The sequence below is a fragment of the Meles meles genome, chromosome 20 (genome assembly GCF_922984935.1).
Source record: "Meles meles chromosome 20, mMelMel3.1 paternal haplotype, whole genome shotgun sequence".
Lineage (NCBI taxonomy): Eukaryota > Metazoa > Chordata > Mammalia > Carnivora > Mustelidae > Meles > Meles meles.
Genome location: NC_060085.1, coordinates 18,477,663 through 18,489,686, shown reverse-complemented (window position 1 = coordinate 18,489,686; position 12,024 = coordinate 18,477,663). Strand labels below are relative to the sequence as shown.

The window sequence follows — 12,024 nt, the reverse complement described above, 5'->3', positions numbered from 1 at the left end:
TGGAGGAGCAGGGAGACTGAGCCCATAGTCAGTGCCTGCTGACACCCCAGTACACTTTCCACCGCATCGTTTTGGGATGGCCCCAAGGAGGGAAAAGTCATAAAGGCTGGCTGTTCTATTGGGCGTCTGCTGATGCTGGGAAAGCAGAAAGCCAAGAGAGCCCTGGAAGGAACAAACCAGAGCCTCGGCGTAGGGGTGGGAAATGTGGTGACATGGAAGATATGGGAGGTGAGGTTTTGAAAGGCTGGGAGTTCACCTGAGTCCATCCTGCACTGTGGGCTGGCTCTGGGACCCTGGGCCCTTTTCCCCTTCCTCAGTTTCCCACTCAAGAAATGGGCAGGGAGATGAAGAATATTCTTAGAGCAGAGGTAGACTCTGGCCTTGGGGAGGAGCCCCACGCTTCTTCTGCTGGTAACCTGTGGCCTTCCACTGGATATGGGGACTTGGAAAGGTGTGTTTGGGTCAGCCCAGGGTCAGACTGTTTGGGGAAGAGTGGGAGGTACAGAGTCGCCCTCTTCCTGGGAGGCTCAGCTCAGACGGTCTGGGTGTGGGGACAGTTTCCTCGAAATGACCCTGGCACCCTGCCCTGCTCTGGCTACCCCCTACCCCCAGCCTTTGACTAACATCCCAGGAGGGCTGAGGTGGAGAATGGGCGGGCAGGAGGAAGTGCTTGGTGTCTGTGGATGGTAGAGTGCGTAGCTTTTGCAATAAGTGCTGGGGGTTGGACAGGGTGTGGGTGGGTGGCGACAAGGTCTCTGAGGTCAAGGTGGCCCCAAGATGGCCTTGGCAATGGCTAGGAGACAGACAGCAAGGCTGCCTGTGTCAGGGACAGAATGAGTGGCTTTGGAGAAGTAGGAAAGTGGGCGGGTTGTCTCAAGTCCTGCTCATCAGGACCTGCCCACGGTTGTGCTCAGAGCTGCCTCTTGGGGGGCGGGGGGGGGGCATTGGACACGACAGAGGAAGGATGAAGGAGGAAGTGCCCAGCTTTGGCTGGGGCAGGGCATTCCTCCCGGGGTAGAGGGCTAGAGCTGGTTTCAGGGAGGGTCTAGGTGGGCTTCTGCCTGCTGAAACTTCATCTCCTGTGAAGGGGGCAAGACATCTATATCAGAATTATCTGAAGGGTCCTTGCCAGGCTCTGAAGTGCTGGGTGGAGACAAGTGTGTGGCAGGGAGGTCAGAGGGAGGGGGTGCCGCACCTGGGGTGCGCTGGGTGGAGCCTTGTTCTCCATGCCCCTAGCCCTGGCTCCTGGCTGGACACACTTTGGGCAGAGAGAACCTGAGGGTGCCATGATCTGGGGCTTTTGTGGAGGACATCGCTAGAGGGCAGGTTTGAGCAGGGTCAGTGGGGCCCCAGGACAGAAAACATACAGAACTTGGGAAAAGCTGGGTTGAGGAGACAAAAGAGAATGACCCAGGGTTCCTGAACTTCTGGATTTCTCCCGTGCCCTTTGCTTCCACTGCATTCTTAGAGACAGGAAAGAGATAAGTAATATAAATGATATTGCTAATGTGCTTCAGGATGGATTTCTCAGACACTAAGACATTTCAATCTATATCAGAATCCCGTCAGGTCAATGATGTCCACATTCTATTTTCCTAATTTTAAAATATGCAAATTTACAATTTGCAACTTAATTCGTAAAAATGAAATCCTGGAAGAAGTAAAATAGTGCCAGAGCTCAGTGAGTACCCAGGAAGCTTGGTTAAAAGGTCCTGCTCACGTGCTCCGGATGGACTGGAGTTTAGCCCGAGTTCCCCAGCGGCCAAGGTAAAGAGAGGAAACAATTTTGAGATGTCCTTGTCCATGAGGTAAAAGATTTTCTGGCGTGGTTGAGCCGGTCACTCCAGTGCGCGAGGAAGAGTCCTGGGGCTCTAGAGAGGGTCGGGACGCCCGGCTCAGGGGCGCAGCGGTTGAAACTGGCATAACGCAGGAGCCACCAGACTGGTCCTGACCAACTGAGACCTGCGGGTCAAGCAGGCGCAGCTCCTTGGCACGCAGATCCCTCCCTCCAGGCCGCCCAACCCTTCCCCCCACCCCGATCCTTGGTAGCAGTGAGCGGAACCCGGGTGCCTGGGGGCAAGGCTGTGCAAGGCAAGGCGGTGGATGAGGCGGATGCAAGTCTGCGCGGTCCCGACGGGCGTGCTGGGCTAGTGCATCCCGGGCAGGTTCGGCACCATCCCGGCCTTGAACCTGTGGGGACCTGGGCATGCGCGTCCTGGATCCCACCGTGAAGGGCGGGCCTGCCGCGTACAAAACCGGCTGGTAGGCGATTGGGCATGCGTGGTGGGAGGCCGGGCCCTCTTGTGTTGGGGTAGGGCCTACTCGTTCTGGGGCGGGGCCTGCCGGGAGTTGGAACGGCGTCTCCGTGGCTCGCGGAGGGGTGGGGCCGAGGGGCGGGGCCTCGAGTGGCCCGAGGTGGCCCGGCTGCTGGGTCGGAAGCCGCGCAGTCCGACTCATCAAGGCTAGGGCATGGCGTCCCCACGGGAATTGACCCAGAACCCCTTGAAGAAGATCTGGATGCCGTACAGCAATGGGCGGCCCGCTCTGCACGCCTGCCAGCGCCGTGGTGAGGCGGGCTCCGTGGAGAAGGGCAGGGTGGTGCCCGGGGGTGGGTGGATCGGGCGGCCTGGGCCAGGAACAGGTGGGGAACCGGGGACAGGTGAAGCTGCCGTGACTGATGGTAGGGGAGCAGGAACTGGTCGAGAGCCGGGCACAGGTGTGGCAGAGCAGAGGGCGGAGGCAGATATGTGGCCCTGTCTCCTCTCTCTAAGGACTAGGTCTGGCTACCATCACCTCGGGGAGGCGCCGGCCCCCTCTCACCGGAGTCTCTATCCACAGGTCAGGCTGGGGGAGGATTCGGAACCTCCCCCTACCATTCATTTCAGGCCAAAGAACGTGGACCATGTCTGAGCTGTGTTGGCCTTAGGGAAATCCCTTGACCTCTCTGAGCCCAGAACTTTCAGAGGCCCAAAGGTGGGCCAGTCCTCCAGTGAGAGGAAGGTGGCCCCTTGGCCTTAACTACCCACCTCTGGGGCTGAAACCAAGCTTTGGGAAGAAGTTCAGGGAAGTGCAGTGTGTTGAGGATGAAGAAGGTGGGAACACTGTCTCATATAGACCTGTCTTTGTGTCCATGGGGTACGTGCACCCCGGCGGGGTCGCGGGTGAATGGTAAGGCTAGAGGGGGAAACGTCCAGGAGACATGCTGACATTCGTGGGATTGTTAAGGGGCTCACCTTTCCTGGGATCCCGATGTTTAATCCACTTTACTTGACTTTCTGCTTGTCCTTAAATGAGTCTGCAACCTCTTATTGCCAAGAAAAACAAAGGGTTTTTTTGTTTGTTTTTTTTAGGAGTAGCCAACATTATAATGAATTTACAAGTTGGCAAGGACCTCAGAGAACATCTAGTCCAACTTGGGTACAGATACAGAAATGGAGATCAGGAGATTGTGTGATGTGCTAAGGTCCCTCTGTACTCCTTGACCTCTGCTTGGGCATAATAAGGGAGGGGAGAGTGCTCTGTTCTTGTTTGGCTTTGAGGCCAGCCTGGAGGCCCTGGCTTTGACCAAGATGTAAGTCCTGTGGGTGGGCTGTGTGTATCTGTTACTACACCGGGTTCTGTTAGGGGGAGTGGCCATGGTTTTGACCGGGCATTCTGGTGAGTCATGGCTCTGACCATGATCTAGGTCCTGGTAGGATTCTGAGGTGATGATCGGGCTCTTAGGCCCGGGGCCATGGCTTTCCAGTCAGTACTTGGTCCTGAGAGGCAATGGTGACTGCCTAGCCAGCTCTCCTTCCAGACTTTTCTGTGGAGAGACCAAGGCCAAGGCCCCTTGCCCTTGTGCTTCTAGCCAGTCTGTGTTGTCCTAATGAGGGGGTGGCCACTGTTATTACATAAAGGGCAAGAAGTCAGAACCTGGGCTTTGAAGAGCCACATTGTTGCTCAGCTGTGTGACCTTGGGCAAGTAGCTGATACCCCTTGCTAGGCCATGGGTTCCTCATCTGTGGGATGGAGACAGTCATCGTCCCTGCTCCTAGGAGCTGCTGTGAGCCTCTTCGAGGGGAGATGCTTGATAAGTGGTGGCAGGTGGTGCTGTCATTTCGTCACCACCCTTCTTTGCTTCTCAGTACCTCAGAGTCGGGAACTGAAGCATCAGCTGTGAGCCAACCCCCATTCCAGATGGCAAAGATGCTGAGGCTCAGTGGGGAGGGGCCTGTGTTTCTCCAAGCTCCAAGGATGCGGTGAAAATATGGCTCTGGCCTAAGCACAGGGGCTTGTGTGTGGTTCTGTCTCAGGCTGTTACAGCAGGTGAGATTCTGGACTGGCCCAGCACAGGAGGGCTTCCTGAAGGAGGAGGCACCCAAGAAACCAAAGATGAGACCTGCAGATGGTATGGGGATTTGGGCCCCAGGCGAAGGTCCCCAAGTTCACAGCGGGGAGTAAGCCATGAGTGAACATGGAACCTGTCTGGGCAGCACCTGCAGTCCTTAGAGCCTGTGCATGTAGCCATGTAGCATTTTAACCCCTGCGTGGTAATTTATAACTTGGTGGAATACCACAAGAACAGGTGAGGACCTGAGGGTGGGGGGTGGGTGGAAATTGACCTGATCAGAGGGCTGCATAGAGAAGAGGGTATAGAGGCCTATGGCTGGTCTGTGCTGTGTGGTGGGTTGTCTTTGGGTGCCTAGTCCCTGGCCTCTAAGGGCACCAGAGGCTGCTTGGCTGTGCCTCTTCTACCCCTACTCACCGTTAGCAATTCTTTTTCCTTTGGGGAAATTCAGGCCACACATGAGCGCGTGGAACCTGTTACCTTTCTTCATCACTGACCCCTCAGCTCAGCCCTAGAGGAGCACTGGGGGCAGGTGGGGCAGGGGCTGAAGAAAAGACTCAGAGCATGCCAGAAAGAATGGCACTTGTGATAGTTTTTATTGGAAATAAGGTACCAAGAACTTCTTGGCTAAGGACATGACTGGAATGGGCACAGGGCAACAGGGGAGATGACTTTCTGTCCCCTCTGAACAAGACAGTCATGCCAGATTGCTTGCTTTTAAAGAGTTCTCCCTTCCCCAGCTTGGCCCAAGGAGACATGCTCAGGAGGAGGTGCAGTTCTGGAACCTTCTTTAGGGCTTGTGGTGGCCCCTGAGGTGGTCCACCAGAAAGTCATCACAGGATAGCACCAGCCTTGTCTTGGGCCTCTTGATTCCTAGGGCCCTTGCGACCCTCAGCAAATTTATAGGAAAAGGAACCAGTGAGGTAAGTTGATTGGACATGTCTGCAAATCTCCTTGGGCGCATAAGCCTCATGTTCTGCTGTCTAATTGCCCAGTGCCAAGGCTCTCGAGGGGCCCAGAACCCCAGCTCCCCTGGTGCTTATGCTCTCTGTTCAGGCCTGGTAGTGTGTTCTGTCTTGTGGGCCTCGGTTTGTAATTCCTCTTCTGCTAGCTGGCTTCTGTTTTGCTGTTGTAAGCAGAGCTATTGCAGATACGTGTACTTTGAGCTTTCTTTGGGTCACTTCCTTGGGAGCTTATCTTGAGGAACAGTGTTGATAGGTAATTTATTGCTTTTGCTCCCAGTCCTGGTGGACGGCCCTGCCGGCCTTCTGCAGGTGGCGATGCATGGGGCCGGGGAGGGGATCCTGTCACCACACACTGGGGAAAGAGGCCAGGGCTGTCTCTGGGAAGACAGGAGATGTGAAGAGGGGGTATAGAACCCCACTCCTGAAGGCCTGGGACAGCCCTTCGGGGAGCAGTGGGAAGGAGGGAAGCAGTCTGGGTGTGCAGGCTCCCCCCGTCACCCTGTGCTTCGCGGCCGACTCGCTGCCCTTTGCTTGCTTGCGAGCCTTGGCCAGCAGTCATGCAAACAGCACAGGCCCCAGTGTCACTGGCCCTGAGGACGCAGGGCCTTGCTTAACTTGCTTTTCTCTCACCTTAGCCAATGCTGAGGTTTTTCTGCAAGTTCTTGCTTGCTCACTGTCAGCCTGTGTTCTGTGGGATCCTGTCCTTCCCTCCCCCGAGGCTTAAGGTTTGGGTCATACCTGTCCAAAGGTCATGAGCGCTGCAGCCCCCACTGGCAAGCAGGGCCCTTTGGTTCTCTGTGGGACCTGCCTGGAGACGGACAGATGCCTCTGCCCCCCAGCTCCCAAGGGCAGTGGATGCTGAGGTGCCTTTGCATCTCAGGGCGGGGCAGGTGGCTCTGGCTTCCCAGACACCCTCTGGCTTTTACCTGGAGATAGTGCGGGGCCTCACTGAGCGATTCTCATCCCATTTGACAGGTGAAGACACCAAGGCTCAGAGTGGCCAGTCATTGTCAGAATCCAGATGGGAACCCAGACCTGACTCCTGAGCCCCAAATGGGGCTGCCCCTGGGGCCTCTGTGCTCCAACTCCAGTGAGGGGTAGGGCCCAGCAAGCCGTCCAAGAAGGGCTGCCAGGAGACGGCATTTGCAGAGCCCTGGGGGCAAAAGAGGGGCAACGACAGGTCCCCACATGGGCCACCTGTCTGTGGGCTGTGGTTTCACATGGCCTAGATGCTGAGGACGGTGAAAGGGAAGCTTTCTAAGGTTTCTGTGGTGAGGCCACACTGAAAGCTGAGCCGGATCACGTGAGGCTGGTAGTTCTGCTGTCCTGGTGTCTGTCCTAGTGGGCCAGGATTTGGGGATGCTGTGTCCAGACCTGTCCCCCCCTCTGGCCTTGGCAACTTCTCCGGTGGGTGCACTGGCGGCACATGGGATGGTGGCAGGTGGGCTGCGTGAGGGACAGTCCTCGTGGACATTGGTCTGGGTCTCTGGTCTCAGCCCCGTGGCACTCACCCTGGGGGATTTCGAGATGTTGCCGCCCCTTCGCCCCATAGTTTTTGAGCAGCAGCTCTGTGCCAGACTGCGTGATCCTGAACGGCTCCAACGCTGCAGGGCTGCTCTCTCTCCAAGTGGTCAGGTGCAGGGGGCAGACCCATGGGTGGGGTAACCAGGATCAAGGGAGTGTGCCGGGGTACCTTGGAGGTGGCTAGGAGGCAGGGCTCCCCGAAGAAGCAGCTTTTGAGCCGGGCTTTGTACCAGATGAGGCAAAATTCCCGTCCAGGGGGATAAGCAGTGGAACTGTGCAGACAGGAATGCTGGAAAGGTTCTGTGCGGCCGGGTGTGGATTCCGGAATGACAGGTGGGCGTTGACTATCTCCTGGGCTTTGGCTCCGTCTGCCTGTTCATTCAGGGTTGGGGCAGGTCCAGCTTTATATCCGCAGTACCCATCAGGATAAGGGCTGATGAGATTCTGCCGCAGCTGCTGGAGCCCAGACAGGCCTGGGCAGCAGGGTTATGCCAGCGGTGGCTGACACCAGGGTCTGAGGCCAGGAGGCCTGGCAGGCCCATCTGATGTCCTGTGGCAGGAGCAGAGGGAGGGGCCCTCTGGGAGGTGTCCCAGCCCTTATCTGACACCGCCTCCTTGCCTTTCAGTTTGCATGACCAACTGTCCAACGCTCATTGTCATGGTAGGCCTGCCCGCCCGGGGCAAGACCTACATCTCTAAGAAGTTGACTCGCTACCTGAACTGGATTGGTGTGCCCACGCGAGGTGAGACTTGGCCTGGGATTCCAAGGGGGCCTGGGGGCTTTGTGGGGGAGGGGAAGGGAAGAGAGAAGGCTGGCCTGGGGTGGGTCAAGGTCAAGAACTGGGGAGGGCTGCTGCTGTGTGAAAGCTGAGCCTTTCTTTCCCCCAGAATTCAACGTTGGCCAGTATCGCCGGGACATGGTCAAGACGTACAAGTCTTTTGAGTTTTTCCTTCCAGACAACGAAGAAGGCCTGAAGATCAGGAAGTGAGTGTGTGTACGTGTGTAATTATGTGTGTTTACAGAGAAGACCTTGGAGCCAGGTGCCCAGCTGCTCCTGAGCCCTGGCCTTGCTCTGCCCCACTGGGCTGTGACAGGGTTGGTCTTCTGATCTCTTCAGATGTGGTGGGGTTGGGAATATGGGGACAATGGGCAAGGGTATAGGGCCTCTTTTTTTTAAGATTTTATTTTATTTGAGACAGAGAAAAGGAAGGAGAGCGTGGGCAGTGGGGAGAGGCAGAGGGAGAAGGAGCAGCAGACTCCCTGCTGAGCAAGGAGCCAGACATGGGGCTCCATCTCAGGACTCTGAGATCATGACCTGAGCCGAAGGGCAACCCTTAACCTGCTGAGCCACCCAGGTGCCCCAGGTGTATGGCGTCTTGGCCGCTGGCCCTCCCTGGGATTTATGAACCCTTAGTAAGGACGTCCTATGGGAGGGGAGGATGGAGCTTCAGAGAGATTGAGGAGACTTAGGACAGGTCATGGGCGGGCTGCAGAGACCTCTCACTTGCTTACCCCAGGCCCTCCACCGGCATGGCCTCTGGTAAGGAGGGGGGCCTGAGTGGGTGCAGGGACACAGGCCTCCAGGGTGGAGCAGAGTGGGAGAGGGACCACCTTCTGGCACAGAGTGGGAAGGATTGGGCCCAGAACCGCACTCTTCCTACCCTTTCCCTGGTAAACTGTATATTTGGAGGATGTTTGGCACATGCTTAGCATGTTCTTGGCATGTGTAGGACAGGCCTCGGCTTTGCTTTCAAGTGGCTCAGACTTCACCCTCCTGTTCTCATTCATGAGAGGGGAATTTGCAGACAATACCCTACCTCCTCCCCTCCCCGCCCCATTCAGACTCAAACCAAGAACACCAACTAGTGATCTGGGGATCTGCGCTCTTTTTGGCAGGTGTCAGCTGAGGGATCAAAAAGCCTCCTTACCCTTGCTTGGGGTTCGGCCATTGTGGTAGGGCATTTAGCAGAGGCTGGCCCAGCTCTAGTGGCCTCCCCAAATCAAGCAGAGCTCCAGGCCAGAAGCTCTGGGTTTGTTGCCTAGGCCTGGGTACTAGGCTGCCCGCTCTGTCTCTGGCCACCAGGGGGCAAGAGCTCCCCACTGTGGGGTGTGGCCCTGGTGCAGCAGCCCCAAGAGAGGGGAAGGGGAGTCTGTCGTTCAGGCCTGTGGCCCAATTGTGGGTGAAACTGGGGGCGGACTCCCTTCACCCAGACAAAAGGGAGGGGACTGGTATTTGAATTCCCGCTGTGTGTTGGCCGCATGCTGCCGTTGTCCCCCTGCCCATTTTGCTCAGGAGTCTCACACGAGATCACACGTTTCTGCCCAGAACCCAGACTTGACTCTAAGCCCACACCACCGAAAACTTTCGTGTTCATCTTTCCAGTGTTTCCCAGTTAGTGGGTCAGAGGTTGTATCCAGTGCCAATCCTGCAACAACCAAGCCGTGGGCACCCACTAGCCAGTTTGTCCTCTCCCGTGTGGGGGCCGGTGGTGTCACTTCACTCCTCCAGATGCGGAGGCAAGGTCTGAAAGTGATGGTGCTGCTTGGGATCACGCAGGGTTTGAATCTGAAGCCAGGCCTGTCTAAATCCAGTGTGTCTGGGAAGAATAAGGGAGTGGCCCTGCCAGGGCCCGCCAGTAATTCTGCTCAGGCCTCGCGAAGGTAGGAGTATTGGGATTAACTCAGAGGGGGAAACGCTGACTTGGAGAGGTTGGAGAGCTAGGCTAGGGCCCAGATGGAACAGAGGCCCCAGTGGGAGAAGCTGGGGGTGGGTTCACTGGTGCCTCCCTGCAGGCAGGCCCTCTGGCTCTTCCTGGAAACCCTCCCTCCTGGATCTGAAGGCTAGCTCTGGCCCCTGGGCTTCAGGACCATTTCCCAATAACCAGCCCAAAATGCCCACAGGTAAATGACAACAGAGAAGGATCACACTTTTTAAAATGGGAAGCCTGAGGGGCACCTGGGTGGCTCAGTGGGTTAAAGCCTCTGCCTTCGGCTCAGGTCATGATCCCAGCGTCCTGGGATCGAGCCCCACGTCAGGCTCTCTGCTCGGCGGGGAGCCTGCTTCCTCCTCTGTCTCTCTCTCTCTGCCTGCCTCTCTGTCTACTTGTGATCTCTGTCAAAAAAAAAAAAAAAAAAATCTTTAAAATGGGAAGCCTGAGAAGGGAAGGTTAGATTGCCCAGAGGCCTGGGTGACCTCAACACATTGTTGAGGTCCTTGGGGCTACGCAACGTTGACATCTGTCCCGTTGACCTCTATCCCTGACCCCAGGCACCATGGAAGGTCCAGGGAAGGGCATGTAAGGTCATGTGTGCACACACAGGTCACGTGAACACACGCACCATCGGGCACACTTAGTCTCCTACCACACACGAGCCCGCGCTCACGTACGCCTGTGGGCACTTGCATGTGCGTCTCAACAATCCCATTCAGGTCTGTCCTGACACGGTCCACCTGGAGTTAACATCAGTCTGCACAAGGGAAGGGCTCAGTCCCACAAGACCGTCCCCGCTTCACACCCACACCCCCATACGCTCGGGCTCCCTGGCTGTTGGTCCCACATCTCCACTGGAGCCCCGAGATCCCCCTTACCTGGTGTTGCCTCAGCCAGAGCAGCCCGCTGATGTTAGTGCAGGACTCGGCTTCACACAGCTGGCCGGAAATGGCTCCAGCAATGCGTTGCCCAGACGCTCAGAATTCAGGGTTTTTCTTGGCAGAAGAAAGCTCTTTTGTTTTTTTAAAGATTTTATTTATTTATTTGACAGAGAGATCACAAGTAGGCAGAGAGGCAGGCAGAGGGAGAAGGGGAAGCACGTTCCCTGCTGAGCCGAGAGCCTGATGTGGGGCTTGATCCCAGGACACTGAGACCATGACCTGAGCCAAAAGCAGAGGCTTAACCCACTGAGCCACCCAGGCGCCCCAGAAGAAAGCTCTTTAAAGTTTTAACCAAAAGACCCGCTGGGGTGCAAAAAGGTCACAAAGAGGCATAGGAGCAGAACTGCTGCTGCTTCTGGGGACCTGGACTCAGCTGTGCCACCAATTTGCCCCTGACCCCAGCGGCCGGCCCCCTGCTCTGCCTGGCCTGTGCTCCATGTTCAGGCCCCAGGGCCCGGCCAGTGAAAGGCCCCATAGCTCCGTCCTTGGATGTGCTGCAGGTTTGTGTACCAAATCCGAAGATCAAGCAAATGGAAGAACGTCTAACTTTCTAACTTGACTCTTGCATCAAGAAAGTGCAGGTAGGGGCGCCTGGTTGGCTCATATGGTTAAGTCTCTGCCTTCAGCTCAGGTCATGATCTCAGGGTCCTGGGATCAAGCCCCGTATCGGGCTCTCTGCTTAGCGGGGAGCCTGCTTCCCCCTCTCTCTCTGCCTGCCTCTCTGCCTACTTGTGATCTCTCTCTCTCTGTCAAACAAATAAATAAAATCTTTGGGGAAAAAAAGTGCAGGTAATAGATAAAAGGCTCGAGTGATCTGCTTGTCTCCAGACATTAGAGGAGAAGAGGATAGTATGAGGAAGACCTTACATATGGCAGCCCATTTCGCAGCAATAAACCGAAAGGCTGAGATGTTCTGAAGGCGATATAGTTGATGGTTAGTCATGGGGAAGATTTCACCTTCCAGAGGGTCCGTGGACATGGGTGCAAGAGGCAGAGACACAGCACCCTCCTCCATAAGGGGTAGTTTCACATATTCGCTCTTCCAGGAAAGCAAATGGAATATTAAGTATAACATCGCCCTAGGGGCCAGGAACAGTGTCTTTTCTCTCCCCACCACCAGCCCCCAGCACTCACACACAAGGAACCATCTCGTTTTAAAAGTGCTTATTTTGGGGGTGCCTGGGTGGCTCAGTCAGTTAAGCATCTGCCTCCAGCTCAGGTCATGATCCCTGAGTCCTGGGATCGAGTCCCGCATTGGGCTGCCTGCTCAGCAGGGAGTCTGCTTTTCCCTCTGCCTCTGCCTGCTGCTCCCCCTGCTTGTGCGTGCGCTCTCTCTCTCTCTGTCAAATAAGTAAATTCATTAAATCTTAAAATATATATATATCCCCAGTGGCCAGGAGCACATAGCCTTCGGGTTACAGGAGCAGAATTAGCAAAAGTACTGAAAAGGACCTCAAGGAGAAAGCGACCTTGAGAAGGGTAGGGTCCCCAGGGACTGGGCCCTCCCTGGTCAGGTAGGATGTGTCTCTGATCTGTGGCCCTCCTGCCTCCA

The 12,024-nt window shown here is 56.2% G+C and overlaps 1 protein-coding gene across 4 annotated transcripts in view; it reads left to right on the top strand.

Annotated features, from left to right (window-relative positions):
• The first annotated feature begins 2,408 nt into the window (after positions 1–2,408).
• PFKFB4 (6-phosphofructo-2-kinase/fructose-2,6-biphosphatase 4) overlaps positions 2,409–12,024 on the top strand; it is a 29,436-nt gene continuing 19,820 nt past the window's right edge. For 2 of the 4 annotated variants that reach the window (XM_045991140.1, XM_045991138.1), the window contains exons 1-3: positions 2,409–2,566; positions 7,446–7,562; positions 7,708–7,804. In XM_045991140.1, the coding sequence (XP_045847096.1) occupies positions 2,470–2,566; positions 7,446–7,562; positions 7,708–7,804 (311 nt within the window). In that variant the 5' untranslated portion in view covers positions 2,409–2,469. Of the gene's footprint in view, positions 2,567–7,074; positions 7,153–7,445; positions 7,563–7,707; positions 7,805–12,024 lie in introns of all 4 variants that reach the window. The other 2 variants (XM_045991141.1, XM_045991139.1) reach the window with 2 other exon arrangements.